General features: G+C 44.7%; 1 protein-coding gene across 2 annotated transcripts in view; it reads left to right on the forward strand.

Annotated features, from left to right (window-relative positions):
- The first annotated feature begins 203 nt into the window (after nucleotides 1–203).
- LOC132124883 (CD44 antigen-like) overlaps nucleotides 204–17,075 on the forward strand; it is a 31,851-nt gene continuing 14,979 nt past the window's right edge. For both annotated transcript variants that reach the window (XM_059536030.1, XM_059536031.1), the window contains exon 1: nucleotides 204–357. In XM_059536030.1, the coding sequence (XP_059392013.1) occupies nucleotides 291–357 (67 nt within the window). In that variant the 5' untranslated portion in view covers nucleotides 204–290. The remainder of the gene's footprint in view (nucleotides 358–17,075) is intronic.

Genomic DNA, 17,075 nt, shown 5'->3' on the forward strand with positions numbered 1-17,075 from the left:
TGTTTCAAATATGAAAAAAAAAATTAACATAAATATACATTAACGGGGCTGAGAAGCAGTAGCAGGGTGATTTGGAGGTGAGGGATGATTCAAGAGTTATGTCAATCTCTTACGACACAAACACCAGAGAGAGAGAGTGAAGGGAGATGTAGAAGGGTGTGGTTATACATGCACTTCCCTTTCCTCTGATCTTTATTAGTTAAGACACTCAAATCTCCAAACTTGCAGCAGACTCTAAGCTCTACTGTACACAGTCTGGATTCACATATAGTTTCCTCATCAGCATCAGGATGTGGATTATTCTGTTGGGTCTCGCCTCTGCATTACTGGCCTCCTCGAGATCAGAAGATACCACAGGTAAGAAGAATCTTCAGAGGAACATTACACATCTTTCTTTGAATTCTATGAATTTTACAGAGTATGAATGGAGCAGGGCTAAGTGTGTGTCTGAGGACAGATAAACAGTGCTCACTTGTTTATTACAGTGGAAAGGGAGATATGCTGAGCGGATTAACATTTCAGCATTACAAAAACAAACCAAAACAAAGTGAAAGAAAGATTCTGGTTCCAGATTTTCATCACATTAAAATATTCAGCTTGTGTTGTAGCATCTCTGTACCACCTCCACCCAAAAATGCACTCTCTGTTTTCATAAGCAGTTACTGTGCTAACATTTTGTTCTGAAGTTTGTCACATGTAGTTCTTGGAAACTTTGAAGGTTGACTTGCCAAATCTGAGTCGGGTGAATTAATCTGATAAATCTTGCTACTGTGGTTTATTATATTATATCATTGATCTCTTCTTCACATATTAAATCCCATCTGATGTTCTTTTTATCTGAACTATTGATGAAAGCAATACCAATGAAAATCCTTAATGGAGAACAAAATTAAGCTTGCTCAGCCCCACAGTGACCACCCAATTACATTTCACTGTTTTACTTTGACTTTACCACTTTCTCATTGTGGGGGAATTTTAGGTGTTTTGGGTTAAAACTCAGCATGAAAGATGTCAGAGTGAGATGTGTTTGTTTTGAGGGAACTGTGGGAAACTCTTTGTTGGCTGAAGAGACTTGTTAGTGGACAGGAGTAAATTTCAGCTTTTCAAAAGAAAACCAGCGAGAGCTTTAATGGAATCAAAACTCAGGAAGGCAAAATTAAAAATATCATATTAAACAAAACATTTATTTAGTCTAGGTGATACAAATAAACAAATAATGAACAAAAAGGAAGGTAATGGTAAAGGTCCAGCTCTCCAACAGAGCACAATGTAAGGATGATCGAACAAAGGAACTGGGCTCCTCCCCAAACCAGGACAGATCAAAAACAAACCCAAAGCAACCAGACCCGTGACATGAGTGAAACAGACCTGTCAAAAAGAAAGAAAGAAAATGCAGGACAGAGTGCAGAATTGTTCAGTCACTGGAATGTGGAAATTATGATCAAACAGAATTGACTGATTGAACTGTAGAGAATTGTCTCTCTGTGAGTCAACAATTCCATAGGAGAGAGAGGCAGACAATGTCAAGTCAAGTCACCTTTATTTATATAGCGCTTTAAACAAAAAAAGATTGTGTCAAAGCAGCTGAACAACATTCATTAGGAAAACAGTGTCAATAATGCAAAAATGATAGTTAAAGGCAGTTCATCATTGGATTCAGTTATGTCATCTCTGTTCAGTTAAATAGTGTCTGTGCATTTATTTGCAATCAAGTCAACGATATCGCTGTAGATGAAGTGACCCCAACTAAGCAAGCCAGAGGCGACAGCGGCAAGGAACTGAAACTCCATCGGTGACAGAATGGAGAAAAAAACCTTGGGAGAAACCAGGCTCAGTTGTGGGGCCAGTTCTCCTCTGACCAGACGAAACCAGTAGTTCAATTCCAGACTGCAGCAAAGTCAGATTGTGCAGAAGAATCATCTGTTTCCTGTGGTCTTGTCCTGGTGGTACTCTGAGACAAGGTCTTTACAGGGGATCTGTATCTGGGGCTCTAGTTGTCCTGGTCTCCGCTGTCTTTCAGGGATGTAGAGGTCCTTTTATAGGTGCTGATCCACCATCTGGTCTGGATACGTACTGGATCCGGGTGACTGCAGTGACCCTCTGATCTGGACACAGACTGGATCTGGTGGCTACGGTGACCTCGGAACAAGAGAGAAACAGACAAATATTAGCGTAGATGCCATTCTTCTAATGATGAATAGAAGAATAGAAGAAAATCTATACAATGTTTAACAGGGAGCCAGTGCAGTGTTGACAGGACCGGGCTAATACGGTCATACTTCCTGGTTCTAGTAAGAACTCTTGCTGCTGCATTTTGGACTAGCTGTAGTTTGTTTACTAAGCGTGCAGAATAACCAGCCAAAGCATTACAATAATCTAACCTTGAGGTCATAAATGCGTGGATTAAAATTTCTGCATTTGACATTGAGAGCATAGGCCATAATATAGATATTTTTTCGAGATTAAAAAATGTAGTTTTACAAATGCTAGAAATGTGGCTTTCTAAGGAAAGATTGCGATCAAGTAGCACACCTAGGTTCCTAACTGATGATGAAGAATTGACAGAGCAACCATCAAGTCTTAGACAGTGTTCTAGGTTATTACAAGCAGAGTTTTTAGGTCCTATAATTAACACCTCTGTTTTTTCAGAATTTAGCAGTAAGAAATTACTTGTCATCCAGTTTTTTATATTGACTATACATTCCGTTAGTTTTTCTAATTGGTATGTTTCGCCTGGCTGCGAAGAAATATAAAGTTGCATAACGGTAAAAGCTAACACTGTGTCTCCTGATGATATCTCTCAAGGGTAACATGTAAAGCGTTAATAGTAGCGGCCCTAGTACTGAGCCTTGAGGTACTCCATACTGCACTTGTGATTGATATGATACCTCTTCATTCACTGCTACGAATAGATGGCGTTCATAAAAGAGTAGTCCCTATGATACACCTTCTGTCACTTTGATTGATGAGTTTGACCTTTGTGACCTTTCCCTTCTCCCACGTAGCCCACCCACATGACACCCACCCACGTTGTATTGACACCGTGACCTATCAAGATGTGTAAACCAGCATATGCGAAATTCCAACGTCAGTCTTTGACTTCCGGGGATGACAAAAGATGTTTGTACAAATGTAGGAATGTTTTTAAAGATTTTATGGTCCGTCCTGAGGAATGTTTTTTGTAGATTTGAATGTTCCTACATCTGGGGGCTTTCCCCACCTGGTGTCCAGTTGCATTCCAAGGCAGGGTTTTTTTGCTGTCTCTCTCACACACTCTATGGAAGGCAAAGATATTGGTTTTAACCCTCTGGAGTAGATTAACACGGATACGCGTTATGAGTCATTTTCTCCTGATAACCCTGAAAAGAACTTAAATTACACTTTCAGTTTTAATCGTACAGATAAGAGCAATACATCAATCGAACCTGTAAAGGGTCTACTTTTTTTGGATACAGACATAATAACAACAAAACTTTGTGCACTTATAAAATAAAGATAACAAACAAGGTGTGCTCTTTGCAGCCTTTGTCTGCGCTGATCTTCATTTACAAACACGTCATTAAAATGAACTGTAACTCAGTGAAGAGACATGAGAGAGATATCTATAGAAAGCTTGACATGTCTACTTTTAAACTAAAGAAGTGCTGCCGAAAACAGATAATCTGTGTTAAAGTAATCCATATGAAAACAACGCGATGTCTGTTTTTCACGTCTCCCTACATTATATCTAATGTGACCACGCCCCCGCGCCGAACGCGCTATTCAGATTCAAACTGAAGCGTGCGGCTTGAATACGCCCACACAGAAGAAAAAGCAGCCAGACTGTTCTTCAAGTTTTTATTTTACTGTTTGCTTCACGACGAGAGGAATAAAACATAATTCACCCCGAAAAGATGTGATGTGGTTGAGGATTTGAGAAATGGATTTCCTCAGAAAAAAAGAATGAAGCACTTTATTGAGCAGAGATCATAAACATGAGTAAGTCTCTTTTTATTTATTTATATACTTGTACTAGTTTTCACATAACGTGTAAACATTTTACTAGTTAGACTTTTTCCAAAGACTTTTTCCAAACTATAATTCCTGACTAAATATATAATCAAGTGAAACATTATGAAGTTTCAATAACAATATACAATACTATACCATTCAAAAGCTTGATGTAAATAATATAAATGTAACAAATAAATGTAACTAACAAATGTAACAAAAAATGGTGTTCTTTTAATTTATCCCCCCTAAAAAACCTGAAAAAATATTCTCAGCTCTTTTCAACATTAATAATGATAATAATGATAATAATAATAACAATACTTTTAGAAAATAAGATTGTTAAAAGGATTTCTGAAGGATTGTGTGACTGTACTGATGCAAAAAAATTAGTTTGAAAGTCAGCTTTGATTGTTCCTAATAAACTGTTTAACTGCTCCCCCAAGTGGATATTAAAGTATGTTGTGGGATAATTAAATATATTCTAAATAAACTACAAACATACAATTATATAGATTTATTTTGTTCTCACATTCTTTCTTGTAACTCTTCCCTCTCAGTGACACAGATGACTGAGAGGCTCATTATGCAGCTCATTATGCAGGCCTTTGTCTTCTCAGGTGTAAATCACAATGATAATCATGATAGTTGACGCCTACTCGCATATGACTTTTACCAACAAAAAGTGTCTTAGAAAATTTAAATCAATATATTGTTTTCTGTGAGTGAGTAAACAAGATGATTTTCACATAATTTAGAAAGAGAAATTCTAGGCTACAAGCTCCAGTTCTCAAAAATCCCGGGAACCATTGTTCTTTATGTGTTTTTTTTTTTTAGTTTTTCACTAACCACGCATAACATTTTTTTTCTCAAAAACACAATCATGTACGTACAATAATTTCACATATTATTACAGCCCAGTTTGTGCTGATTACAGTGAGATTAGACTTTACCCATTTAGATATTTATAAGAAACTGAAAAAAGCACAAATGTCAGGGCATGACAAAACTTCTCCAGGCCCCAAAAATACCCTTAGACTCCAGAGGGTTAAGGGCAATAATTAATAAACAATTCTATCAGATCATGAGATCACAATATGTGTGTGCTCGCATATATAATCTAATGTATAAAATAATTTAAATAAAATAGGTAACATGACTATTGATAAATTGGTGATAAAACAATAAATAAATAAAATTACACCTAAATTTTCCAGTAGAAAATCTTCCTTGTGCAAGCATGACAAATCTTCAATTGAAATGTTTAAGTTGGAAAAGCTCCCCCCCCCTCACCCTTTCTATATCATTCATGCACGTATGTGCATTCATTCGCCCCAGAGTCCTATTCTCCTTTTAAATTAAAAGAAATAAATAAATTATGTGAAATTTCGTTAGAAAGCCACATTCAAAACATTTTCGATGGTTTTATGCAAAACATTTATGCTAGTTTTTGTCATCACTAAAAATATAAAAAGGTTGTACATTTTACCAGGATCGGGAAAAATATATATTTTAACAGGCCAAAAGGTAAGGGAAAATTAGTTTGACACAATGTTTTTAAGGGATCTTCTTTTTTGACAAAGCTACATTACAAACAGAATTTTTTTTTTCCCTGAGATGTTCATTATCCGATTGGAACTGGTCTTATTTGGGGGTCTAAATAATGAGGGGGTCTAGATGAAGCTTTTTAACCGTATCGAGAAAACATTATTTTATATTCATTCATCATATTTTATTCAATATTTTTCCTCTTCTATCATGGTTTTCTTATACTTTTTCTAATGCATCAGAATGTGGATTTTTTTACCATCCAACATGAAATTAAATAGATGTATCAGCCGAACTTGTTTCAACTTGTTTTTTTTTTTTTTTTTACCATTTTCTTAGGTCATTATTTTTTACTTACATATAGAATAGTTATCTGTGTACTTCTAAGAATTGCCAAAATGGCACTATGCTGATTAGGAGAGACACAGAGGAGAGGAATCGTTGAATAAAGTTGTTATTTTTGTTTTCTTGCTCTACAAAAGTATTCTCATCACTTCATAATGTCACGGTTGAACCACTGATGGCAGGTGGACTATTCTGATGATGCTTTTCGTACTTTCCTGGACCTTGACAGTGTTATTTGGCAGTCTATGGGACAGTCTCAAGCAACAAGTCAAGTCTCTCTTAAATTGCATTCCGAAGACGAACAAACATTTTACGGGTTTGGACAACATGGGGGTAAGTGAATAATGACAAAACTTTTATTTTGGAATGGTGTATCCCTTTAAAAGGAGGCCTTTGGGGCTGTAACAATGGGGCGCCAGAGCATATCAGGCATGACACAAAGAGCAGTTAAAAAATAAATATAAAGAATTATTTCACAATTTGTCATTTCAATCAACACATTATACTGGAAATAATACTTTAAAGGGATAGTTCACTACAAAAAAAGTTTTTCTGTCTTTAATTACTCACCCTCATGTTGTTCCAAACCTATAGGACCTGTGTTCATCTTCGGAACACAAATTAAGATATTTTTGATTAAATCTGTGAGCTTTGTGACCCTCCGTAGACAGCAAGGTGATCCTGGTATGCAGTGGCTAGGACTTACTTAAAGTGGTGCAAGTGTTCTTCTAAAAAATTAAAAAAATTTGTTTGAAGAAAGAGTCATTCTATTATTTTGTATAAACTGAACAATAATACACTTAAAATGTTAATAACAAAAATGATTTTGTTGATTAAAATATTTGTTCAAATGCTGTCCCAATCTAAATCATCTCAATCGTGATTTTAATAAATCTTAAGTCATCTGAACAAACAATTTCACAATGAACAAAGCATGCATTGCATCGCCTATTTCTATGTTTTTTATGTTTCATATGTTAAATGGTCCTTTCGCCTTCTCAGGATGTTGGTATTACTTCCTGTCCTATGTGTCAGTTTGTAGTCTTTCTGGTTGTTCGTGTTTCTGTTGTCTTGCTTTCTGTGTTCCTGGCTATTTGTTTGTTTTGTTAATTTGATTAAAGCTCCGGCAGTTCAATCTTTGCCTCTGCCTGCCTTCTCTCCCCCATAGTACCTTATATTTGCCTGTCAAGCTACTACCCTTAAGAGGCAAATAAGATAAAGCATACTCGGTTACTAAACGTAACCTCGGTTCTCTCTAGAAGAGCGAACGAGTACTGCGTCTTAGCTAAGACGCTACGGGAAAAGTCTCTTTTCACGAAATACTGAAGCAAAAAATTATCCTTAATTTTGTATTTTTGTAAAGCGCATTTGCAGCAGTACACAGCCATAGGCGAGACGGCTCGTTCGCTCATTGGCTTGTTCTGCGGCAGCTGCACAGCCTATCGAGCGCAGGCTGATGCAACATCAGACCAATAAGGGCTCTTCGCGCCCTTCTTGCCACTTCCCGCCGAAACGGGTGTGGCCCAACCTATAAAAGGAGCTCAAAAAGGCTGACTCACCTGATTTATTTCATCGCCGAAGTGAACCAGAGTGAATCGTACGCACGGCAGAGAACGCAGTACTCGTTCGCACTTCTAGAGTGAACCGAGGTTGCGTTTAGTAACCGAGTACGTTCTCTTACGAGAGCTCTCTCGTACTGCGTCTTAACTAAGACGCTACGGGAACCCAATGTAAAACTTCGTGCGCGCAGGGATCACACCAATAAACCTGAAGCAACGCCCAGGATTTACAGTGCACAGTCACCTGAGGGACTCACAGAGAGTCCAGGACAGAAAGGGCGGAAAGCCCTCCGTCCCATATCTAACAGCATCCGTAGATGCGGTAATATGACATCACACAGCCGAGGCAAGGCCTGACCAATGTGGCAATGCGGGTCTTACGCAATACTGCCCATATAACAGTCGGCAGCGCATAGCGCTCGTGAACTCAGAATTCCCCTCAGGGCCCTGATTCAACTATACCAACAGCAGCCTTGCTTGCAAGGCGGGAACCTCCAGGTTATAGAACCTGATAAATGTAGACGGCGAGGCCCAACCTGCCGCCATACATATATCCTGCAAGGAGATCCCAGTAGACCACGCCCACGACGAGGCGACGCCTCTAGTGGAGTGTGCTCTGACGCCCAACGGGCACTGAAGGCCCCTGGAAGCGTAAGCTTACGCTATGGCGTCAACTATCCATCTGGATAGAGTCTGTCTTGAAACAGCCATTCCCTTGGAATGTCCACCGAATGAGACAAACAGCTGCTCCATCTGCCGAAAGGCAGCAGAGCGAGACACATAAGCTCTTAAAACCCTGACAGGGCAAAGAAGACTCGAGTCTCTATCCTCTCCTGACACCAGCAGGGCAGACAGGGCAATAACCTGAGCCCGAAACGGCATGTTGAGGGATTTCGGCACATAACCGTGCCTAGGTTTGAGTATGACCCTTGAGTCATTAGGCCCAAACTCCAAGCACGACTGGCTCACCGAGAGCGCGTGCAAATCACCCACACGCTTCACCGAAGCGAGAGCCAACAAGAATACTGTCTTGAACGACAGATGCTGAAGGCTAACCGATTGGATAGGCTCAAAAGGGGGACCCTTCATGGCCTCCAAAACCGCCGCGAGGTCCCACATAGGGACTGACGGAGGTCTGGGAGGATTCAGCCTCCTAGCTCCTCTGAGGAACCGGATGACCAAATCATTCCTTCCTATTGACTGACCGAGCGCTGTTTCAGAAAATGCTGCGATGGCCGCCACATAAACGTTGAGCGTGGATGGGGCTCTGCCCTTATCCAACAGCTCCTGTAGGAAGGAGAGAACCTCCGTCACCTCACAACTAAGGGGTGAATATCCTCGAGCTGTGCACCAGCTGGAGAACACCGATCACTTCGAGGCATCCACTTCGAGGTGTCGACGGAGCTCTAGCCTGAGTGATGGTATTTAGCACTCCCACTGCGAGATCAGCGGGTAACCGTTGAGCGCCCACACATGGAGGGACCACAACTCCGGTTGAGGGTGCCAAATTGAGCCCCTGGCCTGCGAGAGGAGGTCCCTCCTCAACGGTACTGGCCACGGGGCGATATCTGCTAACTGCATCAAATCTGGGAACCATGGTTGGTTCTTCCAAAGAGGTGCTACAAGCAGTATTGAACATCTCGTTTCTCTCACCCGTTCTATCACCTGCGGAAGGAGGGAGACGGGAGGGAAAGCATAAAGCATTCCCGTGACAGCGCGCTTTCGTTCTTGGAAAAGAACGCAGGGCAGTGAGCGTTTTCGTGGGACGCGAAGAGGTCCACCTCCGCCCTGCCAAATCTCTCCCACAACAGCCGGACTGTTTGCGGGTGTAGAGACCATTCGCCCGTAGGAACATTGCCTCTGGACAGCCTGTCTGGACCTAGATTCTGTAGCCCAGGCACATGCATTGCCCTCAGCGAACGCACGTTGCGCTGAGCCCAAACCAGGAGGCGTTCGGCTAGCCTGTACAGGTTTCAGGACCCGAGACCGCCCTGGCGATTTATGTAGGACACCACAGACATCAGAATCAGAATCAGAATCAGAAAGAGCTTTATTGCCAAGTATGCTTGCGCATACAAGGAATTTGTTTTAGTGACATAAGCTTCCAGTAAACAGAGACAACAACACACAGACAAAAAAAAAAAAAAAAAATTACAGGAGAATTACAAATTGAAAAATAAATAAGTGTATAAACAATTGTGCTATAAATGATAATGGAATAGGATTGAGTGAGATGCAGGAATGTTCTAGGATGGAGGGGCAACAAATAAATAAGGATATTGCACATTTTTGCATAAGTTTAAGTGGGAAACATTTAACTGTTCATGAGGTAGATTGCCTGGGGGAAGAAACTATTCTTGTGCCTTGCTGTTCTTGTATTTGCGGCTCTGAGGCGCCGGCCAGATGGCAAAAGTTCAAAGATGGGGTGACTTGGATGTGAGGGATCCAGAGTGATTTTCTGAGTCCTTTTCCTCACTCTGGATGTGTACAGTTCTTGGAGGGTGGGCAGGGGAGCACCAATAATCCTTTCAGCAGTCCGAACAGTTCTCTGTAGTCTTCTGATATCTGATTTTGTTGCTGAACCAAACCAGACAGTAATTGAAGTACACAGGACTGACTCAATGACGGCTGAGTAGAACTGTTTCAGCAGCTCCTGTGGCAGGTTAAACTTCCTCAGCTGGCGAAGGAAGTACAACCTTTGTTGGGCTTTTTTCACAATGGAGCCAATGTGATTGTCCCACTTCAGGTCCTGAGAGATGGTGGTTCCCAGGAATCTGAATGACTCCACTGCAGTCACAGTGCTGTTCATGATGGTGAGTGGGGAAAGTCGACACCATCTTCACATTCGGGGAAGTCCCCAGGCTTACACCTGATCGGTACCAGCCGTTCGCTGTCCAAGGTGCCAGAGCTGTGACACAGCTCTGATTGACCTTGAGATGCAGCCGGCCAGACGCCCACGCTCTGCGTGGCACCCGCGTCTTCAGCCAGAACTGCAGGGGGCGCATGCGGAGCAGGCCCAGCTGCAGAGCCGGAGATGCTGAGGCCATGAGGCCCAGCATCTTCTGACAGTGTTTGAGCGACACGGTCGCGCCGCAGCGGAAAGAACTCGCTGCGCGCTGAATGCCCATCACGCGCTGTGGTGACAGCCGCGCCGTCATGGAACACGAGTTAAGAACTATACCCAGAAACAGAATCGTCTGACTGGGGTTCAGCGAACTTTTCGCCAAATGACACTGAGGCCGAGCTTCTCGAGGTGATCGAGTAAAACGGCCCTGTGATCAGGCCAGAACCAGCCAGTCGTCCAAATAATAATTCAGAATTCGTACGGTAAACGTACGAGGAGCCACGGACAAGCCGAACGGCAGGACTGTAAACTGGTATGCCTGGCCCTCGAAGGCGAATCTCAAATATCGCCTGTGGTTTGACGCTATCTGTATTTGAAAATACGCGTCCTTCAGATCTATTGACATGAACCAGTCCCCTCTGTGAATCTGCGCGAGGAGTTTCCTGGTCGTAAGCATTTTGAAACTGCGTTTCATCAATGCTTTGTTCAGCTGTCTTAGATCCAGTATGGGCCTGAGACCCCAGTCTCTCTTGGGCACCAGAAAGTATCTGCTGTACAGCCCCCTCTCGCTTTGAGCTTGAGTCACAGGCGCTACAGCCCCTTTGCTCAATAGTTTTGATATTTCGGCCCGAAGTATGTGTGCTACTTCTGTTTTGACCGTAGTTTCGACGCGTGCTGAAAAGTGCGGAGGGCGTTGAAAAAACTGTAGCGAGTAGCCTCTCTTTATAATGCCTAGCACCCAATCCAAAACCCCTGGAAGCGCTGACCATGCATCTGCATGAATGGCTAAGGGCTGGATGCGAAGCGCGCTCTGTTGACTGGGCAACGGCGGCGCTCGGGTGTGCTGCGCATTTGAGGCGGGGAGCGCGCTGATCACAGAGGGCAGATCGCTCCTCCTCGACCCCGTCCCGGTGCTTAACCGACTGGGGGAAGGCTGAGCAGGTCCCGTGGGACTCGATATGTCTGCGAGTAACTGTGGGCTGCATATGTGCACATTTACCACTTTCAACTCGCTGTCTGCCTGTGCAGAGCGTACGTGCACGGGCCTCGTTTTTACAGAAGCCACGCGACCGATCTGTGTCGATCTTATGTGCGCGAGCCCTGTGTGCCGGGCTGTGCCTACATGTGGAGATGGGCACTGAGGAGTGGGCATCGTCACTGCATTTATAGCACTATCGGCCGTGGCCGGGACACCAGAAATTACACCTTCTGCGGGAAATATCTGGGTAGCCGTGATAACGGTTTTTGTGTGCAGGAAAGCGGGCAACCGTACAGGCTTGCGCATTGCAAAAGACGCTGAAACAGTCACAATCTCTGGAACTGAAACAGCGGCGCGCTTAGGTGAGAGCCCGGCCACAGCGGAACTCGTACACCGGCGCTTCGATGAAGCAGCCATCGTGTGTAGTGCAGACGCAGCGTCATGCAGCATGCAAAGATGGGTTTCCTAGGATGGATTCGGGGCTCCCGGCCTAACCGTAATCCTCTGCCGCGGTCCCCGCGGCGCGGGGCGACGGCCGGTAGAGCGAGAACGGGGTCCTTGAGCTGCGTTGCTGAAGCTGTTGTGATAACGGCTTTTGTGTGCAGGCAAGCGGGCAACTGTGCAGGCTTGCGCGTTGCAGAAAACGCTGAGACAGTCACAATTCCTGGAACTGAAACAGCGGCGCGCTTGGGTGAGAGCTCGGCCACAGCGGAACTCGTACACCTGCGCTTCGATGAAGCAGCCATCGCGAGTAGTGCAGCCGCAGCGTCACACAGCAGGCTTTAGATGGCAACACCGCTTTTGCCGCCGTCCAGCAGAGGGCGGACAAAGGTGCATTGCTATCGCCTGTTCCACCGGCGGAAGTGACTGGTAGTTCCTGTTTTTAGCATCATCACTGTGGAGAATGCTAGTGAGACAGACGAACGAGTTTGCGCTGAATATGGAGCGTTCCAAGCCTTCGCCACCTCTTCGTGAAGCTCAGGAAGAAATGAGGCGGGCTTTGAGAAGTACGCTCATCCGAAAGGAAAATACCATACAGCCGGGAACGAGAGGGGGGGCGCTGGTGCAGACCACTCGTGGCCGAGACTCGTCGCAGGCAACGCGAGCATTCACCCCGGCTCCTTCTCGATGTCAGCTCGTCTGCTGGGCTTCTGAGCAGAAGGCGCGAGATCCTCAGAGCTCGCCCAGCCCTCACTGCCCGAAGCTAGCAGAGAACGCGTATCCTCTTCCCCCGACGCGGCCCTGAGATCGACTTCCTCGGACGACGCGCCGGCAAACAGCGGGCGCTGCCCACCGGGAAGCGATGCAGGGGGGGGCGGTGAAGCAGGCGAACCGGCGAGCTCGGTTGAGCTGAAGACGGTTCCGGAATCCGCTGGAAGCGGCGCTTTCACGGCGCCTCAGCGCAGCGGAGAATGCAGGCTCAGAGAAAAAGGCCAGACGAGTCCTCAGAGTCAGCATGGCAACAGCTCGCAGTGGGGGCATCCGCCGTCAGCGAGCGCGAGCGCTGCATGATCTTCACCCAGGCAGGAGACGCAGATGACGTACCGGGGCTCTGACGAGCCGGAGGAAGGCATCTTAAAAAAGACGCGAGCTCTTTTACGAGTGTGTGTCGCAGGGTGAACACACACACACACACATAAAGAACAGCTTGGATATAACAGGATTGAAAGGATATAGGCGCCGGATAGCGCAGCAGGAACGGCAGTGGAAGGCGGCGATGCAAGCAGCTTCAGAATGGCTCGTTCCGCTGATATGCTTTCTCAGACGGCGCTTGCTTCCCCCGTGATCCAGCGATGCGTGAGCTTTGCTGAAGAGAGGTTTCATAGACAATTGGACGAGCTTTTGGGGCAGACCTGACCTGTTTAAAAGAGATGGTCTTCATCCCTCCTGGGGTGGCGCCACTCTTCTCTCTAGAAATATGGCAAATAGTCTTAGTGTTTATACTTGACTAACTGGGGCCCAGGTCAGGAAGCAGACAGACTGGCTAAACCGACCGTCTGCTAGCTGCCTCCCGTCACAGAGGTCAGTTAATTCTCAGCACATAGAGACTCTTTCACCTAGATATCACACTATAGAGACTGTGTCTGTTCCCCGAACTAGAAAATACAAAAAACGTCCAAACCAAGTTAAGATTAACAATTTAATTGAGGTTCAACAAATAAAAAACAGAAGCAATATGGATAAACAAATGATAAAGCTTGGCTTATAGAATATCAGATCCCTTTCTACGAAAACACTTTTTGTAAATAATATGATCACTGATCATAATATAGATGTACTCTGTTTGACAGAAACCTGGCTAAAACCTGATGATTACATTATTTTAAATGAGTCCACCCCCCAAGATTACTGTTATAAACATGAGCCACGTCTAAAAGGCAAAGGTGGAGGTGTTGCTTCAATTTATAACAACGTTTTCAGGATTTCTCAGAGGGCAGGCTACAAGTATAACTCGTTTGAAGTAATGGTACTTCATATAACATTATCCAAAGAAACAAATGTTAATGATAAATCCCCTGTTATGTTTGTGCTGGCTACTGTATACAGGCCACCAGGGCACCATACAGACTTTATTAAAGAGTTTGGTGATTTTACATCCGAGTTAGTTCTGGCTGCAGATAAAGTTTTAATAGTTGGTGATTTTAATATCCATGTTGATAATGAAAACGATGCATTGGGATCAGCATTTATAGACATTCTGAACTCTATTGGTGTTAGACAACACGTTTCAGGACCTACTCATTGTCGAAATCATACTCTAGATTTAATACTGTCACATGGAATTGATGTTGATGGTGTTGAAATTATTCAGCCAAGTGATGATATCTCAGATCATTATTTAGTTCTTTGCAAAATTCATATAGCCAAAATTGTAAATTCTACTTCTTGTTACAAGTATGGAAGAACCATCACTTCTAACACAAAAGACTGCTTTTTAAGTTATCTTCCTGATGTATCCAAATTCCTTAGCATATCCAAAACCTCAGAACAACTTGATGATGTAACAGAAACTATGGACTCTCTCTTTTCTAGCACTTTAAATAAAGTTGCTCCTTTACGCTTAAGGAAGGTTAAGGAAAACAGTTTGACAACATGGTATAATGAGCATACTCGCATCCTAAAGAGAGCAGCCCGAAAAATGGAGCGCAGCTGGAGGAAAACAAAACTAGAGGTATTTCATATTGCTTGGCGGGAAAGTAACATATCCTACAGAAAAGCATTAAAAACTGCTAGATCCGATTACTTTTCTTCTCTTTTAGAAGAAAACAAACATAACCCCAGGTATTTATTCAATACAGTGGCTAAATTAACGAAAAATAAAGCCTCAACAAGTGTTGACATTTCCCAACACCACAGCAGTAATGACTTTATGAACTACTTTACTTCTAAAATCGATACTATTAGAGATAAAATTGCAACCATTCAGCCGTCAGCTACAGTATCACATCAGACAGTGCACTATAGACCCCCTGAGGAACAGTTCCACTCATTCTCTACCATAGGAGAGGAAGAATTGTATAAACTTGTTAAATCATCTAAACCAACAACATGTATGTTAGACCCTATACCATCTAAGCTCCTGAAAGAGGTGCTTCCAGAAGTCATAGATCCTCTTCTGACTATAATTAATTCCTCATTGTCATTAGGACATGTCCCCAAAACCTTCAAACTGGCTGTTATTAAGCCTCTCATCAAAAAACCACAACTTGACCCCAAAGAACTAGTTAATTATAGACCAATCTCGAATCTCCCTTTTCTGTCCAAGATACTAGAAAAGGTGGTATCCACACAATTATTTTCCTTCTTAGAGAAAAATGGTATATGTGAGGATTTCCAGTCAGGATTTAGACCGTATCATAGTACTGAGACTGCTCTTCTTAGAGTTACAAATGATCTGCTCTTATCATCTGATCGTGGGTGTATCTCTCTATTAGTTTTATTGGATCTTAGTGCTGCGTTTGACACAATTGACCACAACATTCTTTTGCATAGACTTGAACACTTTGTTGGCATCAGTGGAAGTGCATTAGCATGGTTTAAATCGTACTTATATGACCGCCATCAGTTCGTAGCAGTGAATGAAGATGTATCCTATCGATCACAAGTGCAGTATGAAGTACCTCAAGGCTCAGTACTAGGGCCGCTACTCTTCACGCTTTATATGTTACCCTTGGGAGATATCATCAGGAAACATGGTGTTAGCTTTCACTGTTATGCTGATGATACTCAGCTCTATATTTCTTCGCAGCCCGGTGAAACACACCAATTTGAAAAACTAATGGATTGCATAGTTGATATTAAAAAAACCCCTTATGAGAAGGAACAATCAAAGGACCGTGACGTCGCCCGGTATGGCGCAGCCGGGGCCCCACCCTGGAGCCAGGCCCGGGGTTGGGGCTCGTATGCGAGCGCCTGGTGGCCGGGCCTCCCCCCACGGGGTCCGGCCGGGCTCAGCCCGAAGGAGCGACGTGGGGCCACCTTCCCGTGGGCTCACCACCTACAGGAGGGACCGTAAGGGGCCGGTGCTTAGACAATCGGGTGGCAGTCGAAGGCGGGGGCCTCGACAGCCCGATCCCTGGACACGGAAACTAGCTCTAGGGACGTGGAACGTCACCTCACTGGCGGGGAAGGAGCCCGAGATTGTGCGTGAGGTAGAGAGGTTCCGACTAGCGATAGTCGGACTCATCTCTACGCACAGCTTGGGCTCTGGTACCACACTCCTCGAGAGAGGATGGACTCTTCACCACTCTGGAGTTGCCCAAGGTGAGAGGCGGCGGGCTGGTGTGGGTTTGCTTATAGCCCCCCAGCTCAGCTGCCATGTGTTGGAGTTTACCCCGGTGAACGAGAGGGTCGCTTCCCTGCGCCTTCGGGTCGGGGATAGGTCTCTAACTGTCGTTTGTGCCTACGGGCCGAACGGCAATGCAGAGTACCCAGCCTTCTTGGAGTCTCTGGGAGGGGTGCTGGAAAGTGCTTCGACTGGGGACTCCGTCGTTTTACTGGGGGACTTCAACGCCCACGTGGGCAACGACAGTGACACCTGGAGGGGCGTGATTGGGAGGAACGGCCCCCCTGATCTGAACCCGAGCGGTGTTCAGTTATTGGACTTCTGTGCTAGTTACAGCTTGTCCATAACGAACACCATGTTCAAGCATAAGGGTGTCCATCAGTACACGTGGCACCAGGACACCCTAGGCCGTAGGTCGATGATTGACTTTGTGGTCGTTTCATCCGACCTCCGGCCGTATGTCTTGGACACTCGGGTGAAGAGAGGGGCGGAGCTGTCAACCGATCACTACCTGGTGGTGAGTTGGATCCGATGGCGGGGGAGGAAGCTGGACAGACTCGGCAGACCCAAACGTACTGTGAGGGTCTGCTGGGAACGTTTGGCCGAGTCTCCTGTCAGAGAGATCTTCAACTCCCACCTCCGGCAGAGCTTCGACCGGATCCCGAGGGAGGCTGGAGATATTGAGTCCGAGTGGACCATGTTCTCCACCTCCATTGTCGAAGCGGCCGCTCGGAGCTGTGGCCGTAAGGTTTCCGGTGCCTGTCGAGGCGGCAATCCCCGAACCCGGTGGTGGACACCGGAAGT

This window comes from Carassius carassius, chromosome 43 (genome assembly GCF_963082965.1).
Source record: "Carassius carassius chromosome 43, fCarCar2.1, whole genome shotgun sequence".
Taxonomy (NCBI): domain Eukaryota; kingdom Metazoa; phylum Chordata; class Actinopteri; order Cypriniformes; family Cyprinidae; genus Carassius; species Carassius carassius.